The sequence below is a fragment of the Malus domestica genome, chromosome 14, assembly GCF_042453785.1.
Source record: "Malus domestica chromosome 14, GDT2T_hap1".
NCBI lineage: Eukaryota > Viridiplantae > Streptophyta > Magnoliopsida > Rosales > Rosaceae > Malus > Malus domestica.
In genome coordinates, this window is record NC_091674.1 from 1,448,639 (window position 1) to 1,471,713 (window position 23,075).

Below are 23,075 nucleotides of genomic sequence, written 5' to 3' on the forward strand. Positions count from 1 at the left end.
AGAAACTTCGTTTGCCATCAGCATCACAATAAAACTGACTGGTTTCTTAGCCAAAAAGGAAATAGGTCTAAGCTCAAAGAGTAGTTAAGAACTGCTAATAGGCCAAAGACATTTCGTATATCATAACACCATGTGAGGATTTTCAATTTCCAAAGGTTGTAACCCTTTTTGGAAATTGATGAGAATAACGTCTACTACCAAAAAAAATTCTCAAAAAGAGTATCGACTCTAAACAAAAACAACATTCGAAGAATTTGACGTACAATTGACTGTTGATCTTTAGTGAACTTAACCTCGTGGTTGAAGTAAGCAAGAAGGTTATCAATAAAACAATCGTCGAGAATTGTTCTAAGGATCCACACAAGTTTCCACAATGAGAACGAGTCAAAGGACATTAATTCGATCCCACCAACTAACACTTACTAAACTTCGCAACATCTAGCGCTTACTCGCTCTATCTAACACGAACTTCGAATATTTCAAATAACTTCAATAAAGATGTGACTCCGCCCGTTATTCCTAAAGAACGCATGTCGCACAGTGACATCACCAATTCAGATCTTACAACTCAAATCACTTAAATCTTTTCGTTTCACGTTAGATACGACTCTGCCCGCCCTTCATAGGGAACGCATGTTGCATAATAACATCACTGTTTCGGGTCTTCAGTTGGTCTTAACCAACTCATACCACAAATATTTTTCGTTTCCCAAAACTCGTATGTAGATCCGACTACGCCCGTAATTCCTAGGGAATGCATGTTGTAGAGTGGCATTACCATTTCGGATCCTCAACTGGTCTTAACCAGCCTTCTTCTAACTGAGATTTTCTAAATCGCGTCACTTCAATGTAAACACTAAATCTTCCCGTAATTCCTAGGGAACACATGTTGCAAAGTATCGGTCTGATGTTGAAAGTCATCAAACAGTCCATTTCTTCACCGATGAGGCATAATCCCGACACGAATTTTCTTCTTCTTCAATAAGATGTGACTAATGATGCAGAATGAGGGTTGCACAAACGTGTCGAAAGACAACAAATCCGGAAGTCTTGACATCTAAATGACGTCATGACCGACACATTACTACAGTAAAAGAAGATCCTAAATATGCTTTGCACAAACCACATTCTGATACCAAATTGACAAGCCTGACCCTGATATTTTCTAAATACTCGAGGTAGACACGTGCTGGCCAACACCCGAAGATGATGAAGCCATACTAACATGTATGCAAAGTAATGAACATAAATAAAACTTGTAAATTTAATTATAATGAATAAGCAATTGTGGATCGTGTTCAGAGCATACAACTAAATCGAGACACTGGAAAGGAAATAATATAAAATTGAATGAACAAAAAGATGGGTCCTACACCGAAAGGACTCGAATATGCCAATGCGGGAATGTCTTGACGCCAAGATTGTACGCCTCGATTCTAAGTCATGAGGGGGCACAAAAATTAAACATGAGCGGACCAAGTTGATTTATAAAGTGTAAATATAATTTACTCATAAAACGTAACCATTAAATCATGTTTTTCATGTATGCGTTTCTACTATTAAAACATGTATTTTAGAAGAGGTCCACTCATAGTTACTTCGCCGCAAACTAGCGAAGACGGAAACGTCACAATAAATGTACCTAAGCACATAGAGGGTCCAATTAATAAAACACTATCAAAACGATTGAATTTGGGAAAACAGAAATCAAAAATGGATTCAGGACGTCGAATTACCCTAAGAAAGGTCACGGGTAAATTTTGAAAAACTCAATAAAAAGTTAAAACGAGAATATTCCATTCGGGTCGGGTCAAACGGGCCGCTGAGTCAACGGGCAAGGTCAGCTGGGCTGGACCTAAAACTGAGCCAAAGGTTAATGGGTCTAGGCCTAAAACTGAGCCAAAGGTTAATGGGTTTGGGCCAAGTTCCATTTAAGTTTGGGCTTGGGTGGTTAGGGCTGAGCCGGGTAGTTAATTGGGTTAGGCCCAGGGCTAGGTTTTGGGTTGGGTTCAGGGTGGTAGGTTGGGCTGCCTCGGGATGGGTCTGGCCCGTTAAGCTCGTGGGTCAACGAACCTATCGAAGGAAAAGGTCAGATTTCGATTGGGAAACTCTTGAGCTCCGATCGAGCTCAAATCTTAACCAAACCAAGTCATTCCATATATCAAAATGAAGCCCGGAAGACCAGGAATCGAACCATACCTTTGGTTCCCACAGTCGTGGCCGGAGTTGGCCGGAAAATGGCTCGAAGCCACTGGATACTCGCCAAAAACCTAGAAGAATACTTTCCGAGCTTAACTATAATCAAATCATTCCAAAATCGTCTCAAACATCACCTAAACACCCTAATTAACTCTATCTAGGTGTAGTTATGAGTGGGATAGACTTACCTCAAAGGAAGAACACGTGCATAGTGACTGTGCACAGTGCACAGTGCATAGTATAGAGAAGAATAGAGCGTGAGATTGAAGAGGTGAGGGAGAGAATGGAAGGTCTGAGTGGTAGTGATGGTGGTGTGATGGTTGCTGCCTGTGTGTGTGAGTTCGCCGGTGAGGAAGGAAGAGTGAGGTCGAAAGAGTGTGTGCTATGGAAAAGGAAAGAAAAAAAGGAAAGGAAAATAGGCCGAGGACAAGAATCAAGGGTGAGCTCCTTGGGCACACCAAACCAATTAAGGCAAAAAATAACCCAATTAAAAAATATCTAGCCCAAGCACAGGGAAATTACGAAAATTTTCTGTAAATTTCGGGATGGGTTATTACAATATCCGACATAGATTCCCATCTTTCGTTGAGGCCCCATTTTTGTACTTAAGGGCGGCGAAATCGGCACATAGATTGCACAATTAGAAACTCGCAGATGCAATATGTCGGGTTCGTATCTAGTAACCAACTAAATAGCGCTATATGGTTGGGTCGCAACAGGCTTCAGGCGGACTAACATGGCTGCGTGCAATATTGCATGGCCCCAAGCAGTGATCGGGAGCTTGGTACGTATGACCAACGATCGAGCAATCATTTGTAAGCATTTAATGAATGCCTTTGCCAGACCATTTTGGGTGTGAACATGGGGTACTGGATGTTCAACTTCGACCCCAACCAACATGTAACAGTCATCAAAAGTTTTAGATGTGAATTCTCCAACATTATCCAATCGAATAGATTTGATCAGATAATCAGGATGGTGAGCCCTGAGTTTGATAACCTGAGCCAACAGTTTGGAGAATGTAGTGTTCCTTGTGGACAACAAGCACACGTGTGACCAACATGTGGAAGCATCGACCAAACCCATAAACTATCTAAATGGTCCGCATTGAAGGTGAATCGGTCCACAAATGCCCCCTGAATCCGTTGTAGAAAAATGGAAGGATTCAAATAAATTTTATCATAAGAAGGCTTAGTAATAAGCTTTCCCATTGAACATGTTTGACATGCGATTCCTTGAATCGAACCTAAACTTCGGGTTAATAGATGCCCGTGTGATGATTTGAGGAGACGGTGCATCACTATTCGTCCAAGATTTCCCAAATGATCATGCCAAATTGTAATTTCGTGCGTGGTCCCAGAGGTAGGGTCGGCCATATAATGGTTCTCTATAAGGCGTATGGTCATAGTATACAGACCACTTAGGATACGCTTCATCTTCTCTAGAATACACTTCTGGACATATTCGTAGAAAGTTATGCATAGAAATTCAACTCCATTTTCTATATGGGTTTCATCGTGGTAATTGTTATCTTTAATGTCCTTAAAACTCAACAAGGCTCTTCCGGAACGTGGAGAATAAAGTGTCTCATCAATGGTCAAGATTGTACCATTTGACAACATTATACGTGCCTTACCGTATCCTTCGATTAGGTTGGATCAGCCTGAGAGGGTTGTCAGATGTGCATTATTAGGTATGAAGTTAGTGAAATAGATGCGTTCACACAAAACGGTGTGTGTGGTTGCACTATCTTCCAGACAACTAATTTCCCCACTAGTCATATGTAAAATGAAAAATTAATTTGAATCGATCACATGCATAAAAGTTCTTAAAACAAATATCCATTCAAAATAATTTAAGTATTCAAGGCCGAAAATTAATTAAAACTTAATATCCAAAAAAAATCACCAACAAATAATCCAAACGTAAAGGAAAATTGTTCAAAATTAACCAAAAACAAGGAAGGGGTTCGGCCACTACTATGGAATTTGGCCCCATTGTCTTATTTTAACTAGAAAATAAGTTTATGTCTAAGATTCTAATCTTTCATAGGTGTGGTATCCTCTTGAAAGACAGAAACCACCATTTTGGTGCTCTCCGGTTCATCCACTTGCACAAAGTTTGATTCAAACTTCTTACGACGAGAATGATATTCGGCTATAACCTTCTGAGGAGCTCGGCAAACACAAAACCAATGGTCCTTATAACCACAACAATAACACATATATGCATCCATAGTTTCATGTGCTTGACCCTTATTCTTGAAGATTGGCGCCTTGAGAGCGAGGTTAGGGCTCTTTTGGGTTTTGTTTCCTCCCTTAGATGGGTCTTGGCTCTGTTGAACTTGACGGGATGGCTTCTGGCCACCCCTACCACGCCTCTTTTAGTGTTTTGGGCGTTGGTTCGTGCTATAGTGTGCTTCAGGCACATCAGTTGTCCTAGTAGGTCAAGCTTGATGATTCTTCATCAACAGCTGATTCTGCTTTTCAGCGAGAAGTAAAACAAAGATCAAATCCAAGAACTTGGTAAACTTCTGAGCTCTATATTATTGCTGCAGGACAATATTAGTAGTAGAGAAGGTCGAATATGTCTTCTCCAAAAGATCATCTTCGGTCAAAGTTTCGTTACAAAACTTAAGAAATGATCAGAATCGACAAACTTCAGAATTATATTCATTCACAGACTTAAAGTCTTGGAAATGCAAATGCTGCCAATCATGTCTTACTTCCATTAAGAAGATGTCATTTTGGTGATCAAAACGATCAGCCAAAGTGACCTATAATGCTTGTGGATCCTCCTCAACAAGGTACTCGATATGTAATGCGTCATGAATATGTCTTCGGATGAAAATCATGGCAGTGGTTTTATCAGCTTCGTCAGCCGGGTTGTCCGTCTCATCTTTAATGGCGGGATGCAAATTCTTTGCAGTGAGGTAGAGTTTCACATCTTGGACTCACTTGAGATAGTTCTTTCTAAAGACCTCTAAAGCAGTGAAGTCGAGTTTGTTCAAATTTGATATGTTCCTATCAAAAAATAAGTGGACAAGATATGGTTAGTGCAATGGAGAAAAAAAAAATCAATTCATTCACATAGGAGTAGAACATTCAGGTTCTAAAAGACATGTATTGGTTAAAATTCACATGAAAAAGCTTCGGGTTTTCACGGGTGATGTTTTTAATGAAAACTTCAGGTTTTCAAACAAGGCATGTTTATAGAAGCTTCAAGTTCATATGTTCCTTCAGATAAACGCAAATATATATATACATAAATATACAACAAGAAAATATGCAAATAGAACCTCAGGTCTATAATTATAATTGAATTAATTATTTGGACCTTGGACCAAAATTAAAGTGTGGGTGAAAAAATATAAAACCCATTAGGCTTAAAAATAATTAGGCAATTAAATACGAGTCCCAAAATAAAAGGCCAAAGCCCACGGGTGGGCTAATGAAAATAGGTGTCGTGCATCCCAGGCCCAAATATTGAACGGGTTTGGTTTCGGGCCGAGTAGACATGCGGGCCCAACATCACAAAGTAAGCAGTTATATTCGCAAGCCCAAAGTAGAAGCCCGTGAAATGTGCGGATTGGCTGCGATATGACGCATGTGAGAGACGGCAGGAGCCCAGATAGATCTCGGGCCAAATCATCATTGAAGTCTAACGGGTTGGTGATGTGGGTTGAAACTCACGGCACAAGCATGCCCAATAACATGGGTGATGTGCGAATAGACCAAATGGAAATTGAGGCCCATGAAGGCTCGGGTTGGGACCTTCAGGCCACCCCATTAGCGCTGGGTGTGGTGATCCGCTGAAATTGAGTCGACGGCGCCATGGTCGGTGCAAGCTATAGTTCATCGGAGAACCAAGTTTTTGTCAACGGAGGTGAAATCTCAACATCAGGGTAGGGAGAACCGAAAGAATTCAATCGAATTCGAATAAAAACTCATGAAATTCTTCTGGAATTTCGAGAAATCGTTGGTAAAAACTATGAGTTTCGTCCAAATTACACGATTGCCAGTCGTGTTTCATTGGAAAAATCAACAGGGAAGACCTAGGCTTTAGGCCGAGGGTTGGGACGGTGGTGCCTCAATGCACCGTTATGATTTTTAGGCTTGCAACCTGGGTTTCGATTCTGGGCTGGGCTTGTCGGGCCGTTGCAGGTTGCTGGCCTGGTGCTAGCGACTTGCACGATTTAAGGTGAGGTGTTCTAAGAACCCTAGCTTTCCCAATTTCAATTTTTTTTCAATTTTTTCAATTCAATTCAAATATTTTAATGCATGGACATATATTTGATGCAATTCATTGCACTATCAAATTCACATAATTCAACAATTATGAATATATACACAATTGATGTAGAATCTCAAATTCGAAAAACGTAAAGTTGGGCCATGCATTATGGTGAATATTCATGCTATTAGGGCTGCAAAAATATCAAGATAAAAACCGTTGTTTTGGAATAACCTAATTGCGTGATGATATGGATTAACTGGTTTGATGCAGTAAAAGCTCCAACGTCAGATTCCTAAGCACATCGGTAGAAGCGTGCTGATAACGTGTTGTAGCCTATTTTATCTGACTAAGGGGAAAAGGCTAGCAGCAAGGGAAGAGAGAAAGGAAAGATGTGTTTGTAGAATCGTAGGGGAATGTGTGTTAAGGATGTGTTATCCACCCTACGTGGTGCCTTTATTTATAGTAATAAGAAGGAGAGGAAATCCTTCATCCCCAAGGAATACAAGTCAATATAGGAAAGAATAACTTTATCCAATATAATCTAGGATTTACACAATCACACTTAAACTAGGAAAGTTCACAAGAAGTTTAAAATGTGTCTAATTATATGTACGTGTATTATAAACTAACAAAAAATTTATGTTGTCACATGTAAGTAATGTGTTCGCATTGATGACAAAAGTTCCAACACAATGAGTGACGTAATCAATAAAGTACGAATAATTATGTTTTATATAAAGACGAGTGTTGACAATACATATTTTAAATTGTGCTGATGACTACTATTTTAATGATTCGTGTTGACAATGTATTTTCAAACAATCATTGTAACCATCATGTCAAAACAACCGGGCTCTAAATTTGGTGCCATCAAACAAAAAGAAGGATTCCAAACCAATGAAATGGTACACATATTGATGAAGTAATGGTCTTTTTATGTAACACCATTTCAACTTCTTTCCAAAATGGTTTCAAGTAAGAAATAAGGAATGAAATTTCTAACAGACTTACTCAAACTATTTCTTGTTTTAATTGAGAAAAAGAAGAGGTCGGATTGTGTTTACATGAAATTAAACAACTAGATTTTGGAGTTTTACAAAAGAGAAAAAGAAGGGGGAATATAAAACGTGAATCTTACTTTTATGAAGAAATACAATATGTATTACATGATACAAATAATTCATGTTATTTTAAAGTCGTTCTACTTGCATGGACATCGAATGTCAAATCCGCATTTACAACAAATCTCTAATGTGTTCACAATGACGACAAAAGTCCCAAAACAATGAGTGACGTAACCAGTAGAGTGCACACAATTTTGTTTTTTTATAAAGACAAGTGTTGACGATACATATTTTAAATCGAGAGGACGATGATTATTTCAATAATTCGTGTTGACAATGTATATTCAAACAATCATTATGACCGTTATGTCAGAACTACCGCAGTCAAAATCTTGAGCAACCAAACAAAAAGAAGAATCTCAAACCAATGAAATGATACAAACATTTAGATTGTCTAACCCCACACCAACACAGATATTTAATCCCTAACCCTAGTAAAAAGTAGGGGAATCCTCCAACCAAGTTGCATATTTTATTTTTCACTTTTGGCCATGAGTGTTTGGATAGTGTTCTTGGGTACCTGTCGAGTTTTGTTTGCTTCCCCCGCCCGAAAAACCTTACAACCAAAAAGCACGACTGCAACCAATGCATGCCACTTTTACTTTTTTGTTCGGTCGGCATGCATGACACTTGCCCCCAACAAAACACCAAACCCTAACCCTAATTTCAGTTCCATATTTATCCTCATCTTTTCAGCAATTTCCCTAAGTCAGCACGGCACTACGAAATAAAGTTGTCACCTACGCGAATTTAATTTAACCAAACTCAGTACGAAAAGACATAAATGACACTGAAAATACAGAAGCAAAGAAAGGAGAGTTCTCAGGGCTGGTTTGGTATTGCTGTGCTTCGAAAAAAAGCTGCCGTGAGAATAAGCGGCTGTGCTGTGAGAATAAGCAGCTGTGAAATAAATCAGCAGAGTGTTTGGTAAATTTTTTTGTAAAAGTGCTTTTGGAAAAAAAAACAATCTGATAGTGGGTCTTTTTATTAAAGGAGCACTATAGCTCCGTGTGCTTTGAAAAAAAAACCAGTTTTCCAAAGCTACAAATAACAGGTTCAGCTTTTTCCTTTGATTTCAGCTTATTCTCACAGCAACTTCCAAAATAAGCCCTTTTTTTTCAATTTACCAAACACCTAAAACCCTCACAGCTTTTTTTCATGTGTGCTTTTTTTTTAAACACCTCACTCCCAAACCACCCCTCACTGTCTCCTAAACACAACCAGCCATATGTTATTATATCAGTGAAGGAATACTTAAAAAAACTTTCTTTCGCAAACAATGCTACTATTACCGTCTATTTATACTATCACACAAATAAAGATAAGAACTACACATGTTGACGGATCTTACTTCTATTAAAATATATATATATATTAAGTGTAGCGTTACTCTTCTTCCACATACATAAAAATCTATAACGTTTAGCCCCGTATACCAAGTCCATTAAAAAATCTTTCAAAAAAAAAAAAAAGACCGCAAATACATGTAACTCAATTGGTTACAAGTATTCACTATTACAGACCAATGTCGAGTTCTGATTTCTCTAATTCCTCTAATTCCTCTATCACCTAGTCAGAAAAAAAAGAGGACACGGAAACTGTGACACTTGTCACGAAAAGAGGCATGTAGCATGAACATAAGGTGGTGCGATGGGTGATTGTAGCAAGCGTTTTTCAAGCAGAATAGTCAGGACAGAAACTTGAAAAGAGGGGAGATAAGATTCTTTGAAATGGCCTTGGAGTCGAGAGTCACGAGCGGTGACCGACAGATTTGGGAGTACGGTCAAGCAAATGGAGGAGTGAGAAAGTAGAGAGAGAGAGAGACAGAGATGACGAGAAACGATTGGAGCACTTTACTTGCATGAAAACCATGTGTTGCGGTTGCTGGCAAAAGAGCAAACCACCAAAATTATATTTCACATTTCTTCACACACCTCATCACCCTTAAATTTCGGTTTTGATCAAATGGGTTTTTGGATCTTAGCTACCAAAACCCTATCCCTTTCTTTCTCATCCAAACAAAAATAAATAAAAGAAAATATTTTCCAATGAATAAAAAAACCAACCAAAAATCGTAATCCAGTTAATTACCTCTTAAAAGCAGTTTTCAAAACAAATTGATACACGTCACGAACGGTAATAAATTTTATATTCAATTCGCATAAATAATAAGTTTGATATTTAATTATTATAAATTATTTATTGCACCACGTGACTCAATCATCTTATAAACAAAAACCACCTGAAATATGCTAGCATTTATATATATGTGTGTATTAAGATGCTTGTATGTGATGTGATGCAGTGATAGTGCTTATGAAGAAATGTTAGGTTTGAAGATCCCAATAATATGTTGACAGTTAATGTAGTTGGAAGCAATTGGTTTTTCATTTGTGTGAGTGAAAAAGTAGAGACATTAAATAAAGTTAGTGTCTGAAAAAAAGACGGCGCGCCAGACAAAAGAACATAAATATTTTTGAATAAAAGACGCATGATTAATTAATGACTTTATTTTTTTATAAAAGAAGCTTCACATTCTTCCAATCATCATAAGAGACAGGTGAAATGAAAACAGTATATATATATGTTTGACTTTTGTCTAGCAAAATCTTGTTGGAATCTATTGATCATGTGGGACCCGTTTAAGATTTCATCAATTTTAAAACTCAACTATGACCCGTACGACACACCGTTACGTTGATGTTCCGGAAATAAACTCGACACAACTACGTACAAAAAATGCATGAACATATAAACTTTCAGATAGGGTAGCCCTATAATATGGTAGGTTAACTAATCCTCAATAAATCATGAATTATCAAATTAGCACTAATCAAGATTATATATCCTCACACAAACTCTTTAAATTTCTTAACGACCCACCACGGAATGACCATCATGACCCAATTCCACGCGGGCCAAATTCAATCAACACGCAAAAACCTCCCCACCTAGAAAATGGTGAAAATGGTGCACCATTTTCTCATCCAATGAGGGGACCACTAACGCCGTAACCGATGGCTCCGTTAGCTGGAATCTGCCGTGAGGGTAGGGGCCAAAATAAAGCAAAATACAACCCCCCTAACTAGCATTGTGTTAATCGCCCAATCCCTAACCGTACGACGTCGTATTCATGCTAAGCCGGACCCATTATTGACTCTTCCACGCCTGCTTGTGCCAAGTGTCAAACTTTGGGCCAACCTCGCCCAGTAAAACCTCTTTAATTTTCTGTTAGGTCTCGTGTATCAGTCAGGATTCGACGCTTCACACGCCGTGGTCGTTGGTCCAAAACCAACTTCACATATTACCCCTGTAGTATCATGTAATTACACTACTACCCCATGTGTACGAATTACACTTTCCATTTCCTACCTGATCCTAAACAGTCACAAATGTAGCTCAAGTAATATAAAACATTTATTACTGTACTCGTGGTCCTAAGTATGATCCAATGTCCTATGTATTAAAAAAATAATTATACAGAGGGCCAACCTGATTTGTGGTATTTGCCCTTTTTTTTTTATTCAAAAATTTTAGGAGCAGAGTCTACCCCGTTTCAGGTTTGGACATACCACAAGCCTTCGTGAGAATTTGCAAACAAGGTCTTAACTTTTTTATTTTTTTTATTTTACAGATCATCACCAAGAGAAGTTACCGACAATGAAAACTCAAATGTCTTTTGAATTTGACTCAATTAAATAACGAAGATAATATATTTTTTAGTGCATGAAAATCAATTAGTAGTAAGTCTAGTGTATTTTTCTCCACTCAATCATAAGAGGTCTCAAATTTAACCTACCGAAAAGACGACGGCTATATATATATACATATATATATATATAAACACATATATATATATATATATATTTGAGTGAGTGTAATACTTAGTCGTGCATGCCGTGATTGCATGGCTCTATGACACCGTGAGTAGATTATAAAGTATTTGTTAATTAATGTACAAATACACAGAAAGAAACAGAAAAGTAAAGTAAAATTAGTTTATATAATTTCGTGTTTAGAATTATTATATTAATATAATAATATTAAAGACCAAGTCGTTTACCGGGAAAAGGTGTTATCAGTTATATCTATTGGTTCCATGGGACTTTGTGTTGTTTGGCTTCTTTCTTCTCTCTTCACATTTCTCTCACTCCCTTCCTCAATAACTTTTCACCATTTTCGATTCTTTCTGAGAGTTGAATGAGATCTGGGCAGTCACTTAAATTCAGGGTAGCTCTATAAATCCTCTCTGTTTTTGCTAATTTTTTAAAAATATTTTTCTCTGTTCTGAAGATTTCACCAAACAGCAGAGAATAAAGTGGCATTATCCGTGGAGATTTCTGTTTTTCCCATCTTATTCAATAAAACTGAATTTTCAGTGATTTAAAGATCTGAATTTTTTCAACCAGATGCTGCTGGGTGTAATGTTTTTGGTGAGTTGGGTAAACTCTGATGGTTTGTTGTGTTGTTAGCTCAAAGCTGGGTTTTTTGAGCTGAAGATTCTCAAAATTTGCCTTTTTTTTTCTTTGTAGCAGGTGATTCGATAAAATGGGGAAGAGAAGGATGAAGAAATCCTGATTTCGAGAAATCGAAATCGAAAAATCCGCCTTGGGGAGAACGGAATTGAGCGTGTTAGAAGAAATCTAAGAACTTAACAGGTGGGTGGGTCCCTCTGAAGGCAGAGGGATCGGTATGGGTGAAGAGGGAGGAGATCGGAGTTCTTGCTGTTGGATGCCACCAACACCTTACAGGCCTATTGTCCCAAGACCGGAGCCCAAATTGCAGCCGGAGATTGCGACGGCCTCGAGACCCTTGGCCTTCGGGGTAGAAGAAACTCAAGAGAATAGAGTAGTTATAGACTTGGATCCGGATCCGGAGGAAGAGAGCGGGTTTGTTTACCATGGGGCTGGGGCCGGAGCCGGAGCCGGCGTTGAAAGTTCAACGGACGCTTATTTTTGCCGCGTGGCGCAGTGGAGAGATGTTCCCTGTAAAGAGCTCATGATCCTTGCGGTGGCCTCTGCAAATGACGGGAGTGGTGGTGCAGTGCTTGGAGATACTCAGCGTAAGTGCAACCAATTGAGTTTTAGTTGTTATTTGTACCACATTTACTGATCGGGACGAATGACGGCGCAGGTGCGAACTCACGTGTGTCCGGATCCACATCCGACTCACGTGCGTCTCGACTCACATCGGGCCCACGTGCGTCTGGCCCTCTAATTATTGGAGGACAGTTGACGCACGTGTTCTTTTTTCTCCTCTATTAGGAGAAATTCTTGAGTACAGACATGTGCTTTACCACCCACGAAAATAGTGGGCCTATAGGACGTTTCTCTCCCTTCTCACGTGATGAGAGATAAAAACACACGAAGGTCAACTAACTTTTCATAGGGTTGTTTAGTGGCAAATGAGCGGAGAGAGACTTACATGTATACTGCTTTTTTCTCTCACGTGAGGAGAGAAGATAGATATAAAAAGGGTACTAACCTGGTTGCAAGGTAAGTCCCGTATAAAGCTTTATACTTGATTTTTGCTACGAACTCTAATCTTTTACTATCTTACACCTCAAGCAAAGCATTTTTAAACAAATTCATCAGTCTTGAGAAGTGGAGAACATAGTTACCGTAGGAGAAGCAAACTCGGCAGTCACTGAATTTAAGGGTAGGACAGCCGCCTTAGCGTGGACAGCCAGTTGAAGTGACTACAAATAGCATGAATATGATAGTTGTCAGAACAAATTAAACATCCGAAATGAAAATATTGATAACAAGTTATAGGATTGTTCAGGATTACGATATCTAGAAGATAGTAATGACCGCTAGATACACGCATTATGTATGATAGAACAAGTAATGAGCCAGTTTTCACACGTCATATGTCATATATTCTGACTGCAATAATGAGTTGTGTATTATTGATATGTCGTATGAATTTCTGATTCTCGGTATGAATTTCATCTTGGGGAACAAGTTCTCCATGGTTAGTTGATTACCACCAATTTTTTTACCAGATTTCAGATTTATGTTAATTTTAAGTGCAACTCTATAAATCAACAACAAAGTTTGTAGTTTGTTTTTGTTACCTTTCTGATCAGTAGATGAACCAATGTTTCTATGCAGATGAATATTCGTTCCCTGACAACCATCCTTATGATCTGAATGTTCCACCTCCGACTACATATGGCCAATTTGCACCTATAACACCAGATAAGTCCATGAGAGTAGACAGTGTTCAAATGTCTCAAATTCCGAGCTCCAACGCAGACGATGGACGAGGCCAGGAGATAGAAGAGCAATGGGATGCTAATTCTGCGACAATTAACATAATTGATCTGGAAAACAATAAGGATATAGAAAAATCTGCCGTGGATTCATCACAAGCTACTTTCTCCACGCAGCTCCAGGAACATTGCAACCCTGACAAGGAGGTGAACATCATTATAGACTTGAACAATACACCACAACCAAAACAAAGAAGGAGAAAGCACAGGCCGAAGGTGATTATAGAAGGCAAGCCAAAAAGAAACCCACAGCCTTCTGGTTCTATGGAAAATCCAAAACCCAAACGTAAGTATGTGCGGAAGAGTACACTCGAGAAAAACAAAACTCCTCCACCACAGGAATCTACAGAGCATATTGATTCAAATAATCTGAAGCCTCCGAAGAGATCATGCAGAAGGACTTTAAACTATGCTGACACAGAAGAACCAATAGATGGAATTTCCTCAAGCAAGTCTTTCAATGTGGGTTCACAATCACAGGAGATGAATGTTGGCACCAATGGAGTTCAATCAAATTCAACTGGACCGTGCAGGAATGAAGTTGAATTGGTGGCAGATAACACCCAAGCAGGCATAGCCCAAGATCTCGTCCGTTCTACAAGCCGAATGCTGAAACATTACTTGTCATTGCCAGACCAGCAACCTCCAATCACACCGCAACAAATTAGAGGTTCTACTACATATGTTAATTCCCAAAAGGAGGCTGCAGAAGAAAAAGGACAAATGAACACTTGTAGTGGACAGGCAAACACTGCACAAACCATGTTGGATTGTGACACTCGATCATCCCAACGAAGTGCAAATGATTCCACCTGCAGCACAACTACAGTTCTGGCAACAGAAGAAGAGCAAGCAAAAAGATCAGAGAGAAACTATTTGAATGCTGTTGAGCAAGCAGATCCTAGAACCGGAAATTTGTTCGGGGCTAACTATAATAATTTGCCGGCATACTACAATGTAATGTCCTGGGTGCATTTTCCATACATATACAAGAAGAAGAGGACCGACAAGGCGCAAAATTCTACCATACCAAGCACCTCATATCGTGTGACTATGGCAGAAAATGTATGGAGACCATCAACAGCTGGCTACTTGACATCTGGTCCTCAAGTGAATGCTGATAATTTTTCAACTGCACTTGGAGAAGCAGGAAAAACCCCTCAGGAGAGACCGCAAGGTGTTCACCGTTTCCTGCCTTTGTATCAGACAGAGAGGTCAACAAAGAGAAGATCTAGTTGCCCTACAAGGGTCCGTGACTTAGCTTCCCTAACCAGAACACCAGAGCACATTCTGCACAGAACCTGTCTAGTCAAACAACCACCCACTGATGGCAATGGTCAAAGAGTGAACCACTTTGACGGATCTCAGACATGCATTGACGCGCTAGTCACAGACGTCGGTGCAACACTCGCAAAAAAGAAGAGGACAAAGAGAAATCCACTTTCCAGTTCACAACGAGGTCTTGTAATATATCAGAACCAGCAATCTTTCGCCACTGCATCAGGTATGTCAGTACATTATTTATTCCTGTATGCAGGTTGTTTCCAAATCTGCCACGCAGCTTTCGTAACTGTACCTGATCATCAATCGCAGGTGTTCCTCCAGAAGTACCATTTGAACAACTGCTTTCTGCTATTACTGAGCACTTAAAATGTTTGAACATAAATAGAGAAAATAGCAGCAGATTTGCCTATCAAGGGTATAATGTGATCTCTTCTTATAAGGCACAATATCAAGAGCACAATGCACTTGTTCTTTATAGAAGAGATGGCACTGTTGTACCATTTGATGGTTCTTTTGATCCAATTAAGAAACGTAAAGCACGACCTAAAGTTGACCTTGATCAAGAGACTGATAGAGTATGGAAGCTTCTGCTGGAAAATATAAATAGTGAAGGTATTAATGGAACAGACCAGGAGAAAGAAAAATGGTGGGAAGAAGAGCGTAGAGTGTTCCATGGACGTGCAGACAATTTTATTGCACGAATGCATCTTGTGCAAGGTACAAATTCTTTCATTTTCAGGGAATTCATATTAAGCATATCATTTCAAATCTTATCTCATGACTACAGTTTCTACGCAGTGCAAGCTACTCGATGAAAAAGAAATATGCATTCTGTATATTCATGTACTGACCATCATGGTAGTCTCAAGAACCTTGGGAACTCTCATGCATATGCATTATATACAAATAGAACGCTATTCTTTCAATTTTAGATGTAGGTTACAACTTCATATTCTAACAGTATAATATTTTACTTTTAACAGGTGATAGACGCTTCTCTCCGTGGAAGGGATCAGTTCTGGACTCAGTGGTTGGAGTTTTCCTTACACAAAATGTCTCAGACCACCTCTCTAGGTAAAGTGCCGTTTCTATAAACTAGAGAATGACATTAGATAAATTCCAAGTGAGAAACTTTCTAATCTGTACCTCCTTACAGCTCTGCATTCATGTCAATGGCTGCACATTTTCCCCTGAAGTCCAGGAGCAACGAAAAATCATGTGATGAAGAGGTTGCGAGCTTCGTAGTAGATGAACCAGAAGTGTGCATTAGTGAGAATTCAAACCAGCCAGGTTGTGACTGGAGTTCCCTCACGTTCCATGATGCTGAGCATAGTGAAGAAAAAGTTGTCAATGGAAACGAGAACTCTGGAAGCACTACTGAAGGTATCTCAACAAATGAAGCAGAATGCAAGCTATCACATCCATCTGAATCTGGTCCGGGGTTGTACCCTAACTCATTAATGAACAAATCAACCACCAAGATCACAAGAACAGGATCATACCTGCAGGAGGATATGAGAACTTATGATGGAGTTTCATCTCAAAATTCTGTGGATTCTTCAACTTCACAAACTGTGGAAAAGACAGGATCATGCGAGAGCAACTCAGAAACAGAGTATCCACCTAATAGATGTGAAAACAGCAGTTTAGATCACTCCACTTCGTTTGTGGAGCTTTTACAGAGGGCCGAATCAAGTATGCTGCATTACAGTCTCAAGGGGACCTATATGTCCTCTCATGACACATCAAACTGTGGAGGTTACCAACCTGAATGTATGCAGCATAATGATCAAAGATGTGAGATAAACAGAGAAGAAGCATCCCTAGACCCTTCCAGTAACTGTTGTTTGAATCTAACCCCCAACCCAGGAGTACGGCAAGTTGAGTGTTTTGATTTGTTCGCAGAAGTAACCGAGTCTTCTTATACATCCAAAAATAAATGGGAAGACAGTCTGAGTGAAAGAAGTGTACTAACAGCAGAATCTCCCAGTCAAGATACAATAATTAATAAGCTGACAGCAAATGTTCAAGAAACACCAAGATGTTCCAGAAATTCGTCCAATAACATTCAGGCAGGCAATAATATGGCCCAGTCTCAACTCGGGTGGGTTGGGAACTTGAATAATGTTGACATACATTCTCAGGAGCAAAACAATAAGATACAGCAAAGTCGCTTGAACATTTCTGGAGGGACCACAGATGTTAGGCAGAAGGCAGCAGAGTTGGGTTTAAATGAGCAGAGTAATTCAGTAAGCAAGGAGTTCACTAGTACAAATGCTGCTACCTCCAAAACAAAGAACAGAAGAGCTGGAAAAGAGAACAAAGATCAGCAAGATTGGGACAAATTAAGGAAACAAGCAGAATCAAATGGAAAGAAAAGGGAAAAGACAGAAAATACAATGGATTCCTTGGACTGGGAAGCCGTAAGATGTGCAGATGTTAATGAGATTGCCCAAACCATCAAAGAGCGGGGAATGAATAATATGCTTGCAGAACGAATAAAGGTAAAAGTAACATTAAATATCATTCTGAAATTTTTCAGTGAGCCCATTACACATAGAAAACCTTATCAGCTGAAGTTGATTGAGAAATTTTGTGCAGGATTTCCTTAACCGACTGCACAGAGAACATGGTAGTGTTAATCTTGAATGGTTGAGGGACGTTCCACCTGACCAAGCAAAGTAAGCTTGCAGGATTATTCCAACCCATTTCTAATTATAAAAAATAAACTCTAAAACTAAATCACTTACCTTGCATGTCATATATGTACTGAACATGCATTATGATTACGTGGTTTGCATTCCATAACTATGTGGTGTCTATAGAGAGTATCTGCTGAGCTTTCGTGGATTGGGGCTGAAAAGTGTGGAGTGTGTGAGGCTTTTGACACTGCACCATCTTGCTTTTCCGGTGAGTATATATTAAAAATATGATTGACCAGAATAGATGCAACAGATCTCAATATATATAGTTGTACCTTTGAAGGTGGACACAAATGTTGGACGTATAGCTGTACGGCTTGGATGGGTACCCCTTCAGCCACTGCCTGAGTCACTGCAGTTGCATCTTCTTGAATTGTGAGTTTTATGAGCCTCCTCCATGTTGCTTTTGCAAAGCATATCCAATTGGCACTGGCGCTGATATTTCTGTCTTTTATAGGTACCCAGTGCTGGAGTCCATACAAAAGTATTTGTGGCCACGACTGTGCAAGCTTGACCAAAGAACATTGTAAACACAAAATCAGATAAAATCTTCACATTAGTACACTATATTGTATTTATAAGCTTGATTTTGGAACAGTTGCTTTTCCATGAAAATTGGATACTAACTGGACAAAAACATTTCAATATTTGTGAACAGGTACGAGCTGCATTACCAAATGATAACATTTGGAAAGGTATGCCATCTTATCATTTATGTGAAGTGATTTGTCTTCACTTTCAGACTAAGAACGAATAAAATATCATTCTTTGACACAGGTCTTCTGCACTAAAAGCAAGCCGAATTGTAATGCATGCCCTCTGAGAGCAGAATGTAGGCATTTTGCGAGTGCATTTGCGAGGTTTGCAGTTCAATTGTTCCATCCCTTGCATCTAAAAGCCAATCTCCATTATAGTTCCAATAAATAACAAAACAATTTTGTTTGTCCACCACCAATTAGATCCCTTTGGGATGTTAAGCCTGATAAGTAAAAGATATAGGGAAAAATGGTAAGCATGCACGTAGTTAGAACAAAAAATGGAAGGTCTCATGAATCAGATTATAATGTAATAAAAAAGTGTGTACAAGAACATCAGATGTCCTAATGCAAATCTGCCTTTAACATTCTCATAGAACGTACTGTACGGTAAGATTATCTGATTTGTTACTTACAAAGAATGTTGGATGCAGTGCAAGGCTTGCCCTGCCGGGACCAGAGGAGCAAAGCATAGTGAGTGCAACTGAAGACAGAACTACCCATCCAAACCCTGCTGGGATCAACAATAGAATGCCCTTGCCCTTCCCTCAGGCAACATACCAGCAATTGGAAGCAAGTCAGAAATCGGAAGTAAAATCTACAGCTGGTCATTGTGAACCTACAACATACCATCAATTGGAAGTAAGCGAGATATCAGAAGTAAAAGCTGCAGTTGGTAACTGTGAACCTATTGTTGAAGAACCAGCATCACCAGAGCCAGTGTGTACACAGATATCAGAGGACATTGAGGACTTCTGTGATGATCCTGATGAAATTCCTACTATTAAACTTAACATTGAAGAGTTCACTCAGACTTTGCAAAATTATATGGAAAAAAACATGGAGCTTCAAGAAGGTGACATGTCAAAAGCTTTAGTCTCTCTGACACCAGAAGCTGCATCTTTACCAACTCCCAAGCTTAAGAACGTGAGCCGATTGCGAACTGAGCACCAAGTGTAAGTAGGAGCTTTCATCTCTCCAGTAATTCAAGAAATATCTTGCATGCAGGATTTTGGTATTACTAGGATTAAATGGATGTTTTAGTAATCCAATAAAAATCATACAACATCACTCTGTCCAAAACTATATTGATTGTGCATCCAAAAAACATAACATCTTCCAAAATAAAGGCAAACATTTGGAACAAAAGCCCTACAACTTTCTACACCATGATGATTGTGATGAATATTATCACATAAAGCCAAATATCTTATATGTTACTGATTCTTGTTCTTCACAATGCAGCTATGAACTTCCTGATACGCACCCTCTTCTAGAAATGGTTAGTAATACCTACATATCTATCTAATAACATTGTTTAACAACCCCTTCTTTCTATAAGTCCAATAAGTATCTATCCCCAATTTAATATCTGCCTTTGTTTAATACAGTTGCATATGGATAAGCGAGAACCTGATGACCCGTGTAATTACCTTCTGGCTATTTGGACTCCAGGTATGCAGACGACAATAAAAACCAACAACTATAATTCTTAAATCTGGCTATCTAATTTTCCTCTTTCACCCCCAAGTTCTCAACCCTCTTTGAGAGTTTAGCCTAGAACAATCTTCCAAAGTGGATGGCATAGCCTTATGAAACCTGACAGTCCCCAATGTCACAGTGACTACTATTATCATTTGAACCACGAATAAAAACTGGTTTAAGATCAACACTAGAGACATGGCATAGAGCATCTCTACGTTTCTTGGTGGGATACTGCCCATAGTTTATACCTATTCTCTTTTTATATATGTTTACTAGGAAATTCCACTAAATGCCTTGATGTTCATACCAGGTGAAACTCCAAATTCCATTCAACCACCAGAGAAAAGGTGTGGTTCTCAAGAACTTGGCAAGTTGTGTGACGATAAGGAATGTTTCTCATGCAACAGTTCACGGGAAGCAAATTCACAAACAGTCCGAGGGACTCTCTTGGTAAGAATAAGCTAAACGAAACTAACCATGTATAACTTTTACTGCTATACAAAAGAACTAAACATTTGTCACACCAATAGAAGAAAAGACAACAATGATCAGTGGTTACTTGTTCTGATCATGAACAGATACCATGCCGAACAGCAATGAGAGGCAGCTTTCCACTTAACGGAACCTACTTTCAAGTTAACGAGGTGAGATACAATTTCATTCGGCTCAAGGTGTTTCACATCCTTAAGGCATCTGTTTCACGTTCAGGTGATATTGATAACAAATACTGTCCAATGTAGGTATTTGCCGACCATGATTCGAGCATTAACCCAATTGATGTTCCAAGAGCTTGGTTGTGGAAGCTAAATAGGAGAACCGTGTACTTCGGAACCTCGATACCAACAATATTTAAAGGTATAGATTCTGAAATATTATGCTTTGATCTGTTTTTAAATGTTTCTAACAAAAACACTCAATATTCTTCTTCTTCTTGCCAGGGTTATCGACACCAGAAATTCAGCAATGCTTCTGGAGAGGTATGAGAAAATGTCACTTACCCATTCTGTGTGATCCTAGCAGTCTTCAAATGGTTATATGTATGCACTGGCCTTAGTCTATTGTTGAATTATACACCCATTCAAAACCTTACTTGTTAGAAAGGAACATAAGACCTACTTCCCTTGGAATGTTGCAATTTCTAACACCCATTCAAAACTTACTTGTAAGAAAGGGACATAAGACCTACTTCCTTGGAATGTTGCAATTTCTAACATCTTACCCAAAGAGATAAGGATATTGTAATATCTTCCCCCTGACATCTACCTAAGACACTACTAATTTCATCTTCAGATATTAGTAGATTACACTTTCATAACTTAAAATGACAAATGCTGAACTTGCCCAAGGAAGGGATCTACGGGTACAAAGACTGTTTTCAACAAACTGGAACCTAAAGCATCTTATCGCTAACTCATAGAAAAATCTGCTTTATTTCATTTTTCTATTTGACTCGGCCTTGTGGTACAAACTGCCTCTGGGCAAGTCCATAGCAATTTCTGTTTGCTCAAAGCAGCTGGTGTTTTTTGCAGGATTTGTCTGCGTGAGAGGATTTCACCAAAAGACTCGAGCACCGCGCCCATTACTGGCCCGACTGCACTTCCCAGCCAGCAAGTTGGCCAGAACAAAAGATAAGAGAGAGGAGTAGTCACCCAGAAGTCTCAAAGCAAGTCTATAGAGCTGCAGATAGCCCACATTGAGCCATCCAGAAATTTCAAAGCAAGTCTATAGAGCTGCACATACCCCACATTGAGTGGCAAAGCATTCAAAACTTGTAAATTGGCTCATGTAGTAAAGAGTCGAGTTCTAGTTTAGTTGTTTGCTCAATTGACTGAGAGGGCATTTAGCCATTTGTGTAAAAACGGCCAGTATACCATGCGGCTTTATACACTAGCTAGTTTCTTGAGCAAATTTAGTTCAAGGTTGTGAGATTAGTATCCAAAGATCCCTCCCCCCTTTTCCCTAAAAATCAAAATAATTAGCAAAAAATGGAAATTCTTTTAACTCTGTAGGGACAGGAGACATGAATCTGATTTTACCTTACAGAACGTCCAACCCCTCCCCCATATCCAGCAGAAATCCTTCTACTTCTTTCTAATCACACTACCCAAAACAAGACCAATACTACACACCTCAATAGGACAATTAAGAATAAAAGTGATCTGCATTTTCAGTTTCACTTCTACATATCATGCAACAATGGAAAGAAAGACAGACATTGGGCCCTGTTCTCTCTAGGAAATCACAAATATCAACCCAACCAGAGCAATACTTCATGAAAGAAAGCGAAACCGAACCGTGGGAGGAGCTTTAGCCTTCCAAACCAAATAAAAATGGATCGAAAAGGAGATATAGATCGGTAGTCAACTGAAAACCCTCCTAAATAGTTGCTATTTATACAAGAAAGAAAAGCCTGAATGACTAGAGCTTTCAGCACCTTCTATAGAAACCAGGTGTAATCAAAATGACATTTCCTAATGATGAAAGTGAAGGAAGTTGAGGTTCCAATCATAAAACCAATTAACATCGGGAGATTGATCCAACTCCTTATAAGCCCTTGCACGATTTCGTAACTTTCCGATGTAGGACAATACTTGGCATCCTCACATAAAGCTCCGGCACTCACAAATCAATTATATTCCTACAGAAGCCAAAAGCTAAGCAATTTGGGGAAGAGTTTACTCACATTCATCCCAAAACCTCATTCTTTAGCCTTTTGTCTCCAAACGATTTCCGAATTTTAATCCTAATTTTGTTCTCTCACTACCCCTTCTTCATTCAAATAGTTTTCTTCTTCTATCAAATTCATTCCCCAATTCTCCTCCTACTCCATTTTTGTGACGTCAAAAAACCTCGTTCAAATCCCTCCCACCTTGTTCTTCTCTATCCCTCTGTTAGAAGCGTTCCAGAAATGTGTGCGATCGAGTAATTAGCTCTACGAACATCATTTATATTTCTACAGAAGCCAAAACCTAAACAATTTGGGGAAGAGTTTACTAATGCTCACATTCCTCCC

At 39.1% G+C, this 23,075-nt stretch overlaps 1 protein-coding gene and 1 long non-coding RNA gene across 5 annotated transcripts; one reads left to right on the forward strand and one right to left on the reverse strand.

Annotated features, from left to right (window-relative positions):
- Positions 1 to 4,744: 4,744 nt before the first annotated feature.
- On the reverse strand, positions 4,745 to 13,778 carry LOC103453929 (uncharacterized). The gene is made up of 3 exons (XR_003768321.2): positions 13,639 to 13,778; positions 13,180 to 13,257; positions 4,745 to 5,222 (listed from the first exon to the last, which is right to left on the reverse strand). It is a non-coding gene; the product is annotated as an uncharacterized lncRNA (long non-coding RNA).
- LOC103453930 (DNA glycosylase/AP lyase ROS1-like) lies at positions 11,419 to 22,002 on the forward strand. Of its 4 annotated transcripts, none has more exons than XM_008393523.4 (20): positions 11,419 to 11,992; positions 12,092 to 12,621; positions 13,676 to 15,340; positions 15,430 to 15,837; positions 16,104 to 16,194; positions 16,277 to 17,624; positions 17,722 to 17,801; positions 17,946 to 18,030; positions 18,106 to 18,197; positions 18,280 to 18,348; positions 18,481 to 18,517; positions 18,600 to 18,682; positions 19,012 to 19,533; positions 19,823 to 19,859; positions 19,969 to 20,032; positions 20,373 to 20,512; positions 20,641 to 20,706; positions 20,803 to 20,917; positions 21,001 to 21,039; positions 21,592 to 22,002. In XM_008393523.4, exons 2-20 carry the CDS (start codon positions 12,252 to 12,254, stop codon positions 21,705 to 21,707), a joined length of 5,427 nt encoding a protein of 1,808 aa, XP_008391745.3. In that variant the 5' UTR covers positions 11,419 to 11,992; positions 12,092 to 12,251; the 3' UTR covers positions 21,708 to 22,002. The 4 variants fall into 4 exon arrangements, with proteins under 4 accessions (XP_008391745.3, XP_008391746.3, XP_070668124.1 ...); XM_008393524.4 differs by having other exon boundaries at positions 11,617 to 11,992; positions 12,095 to 12,621; XM_070812023.1 differs by having other exon boundaries at positions 11,617 to 11,789.
- The last annotated feature ends 1,073 nt before the right edge of the window (positions 22,003 to 23,075 follow it).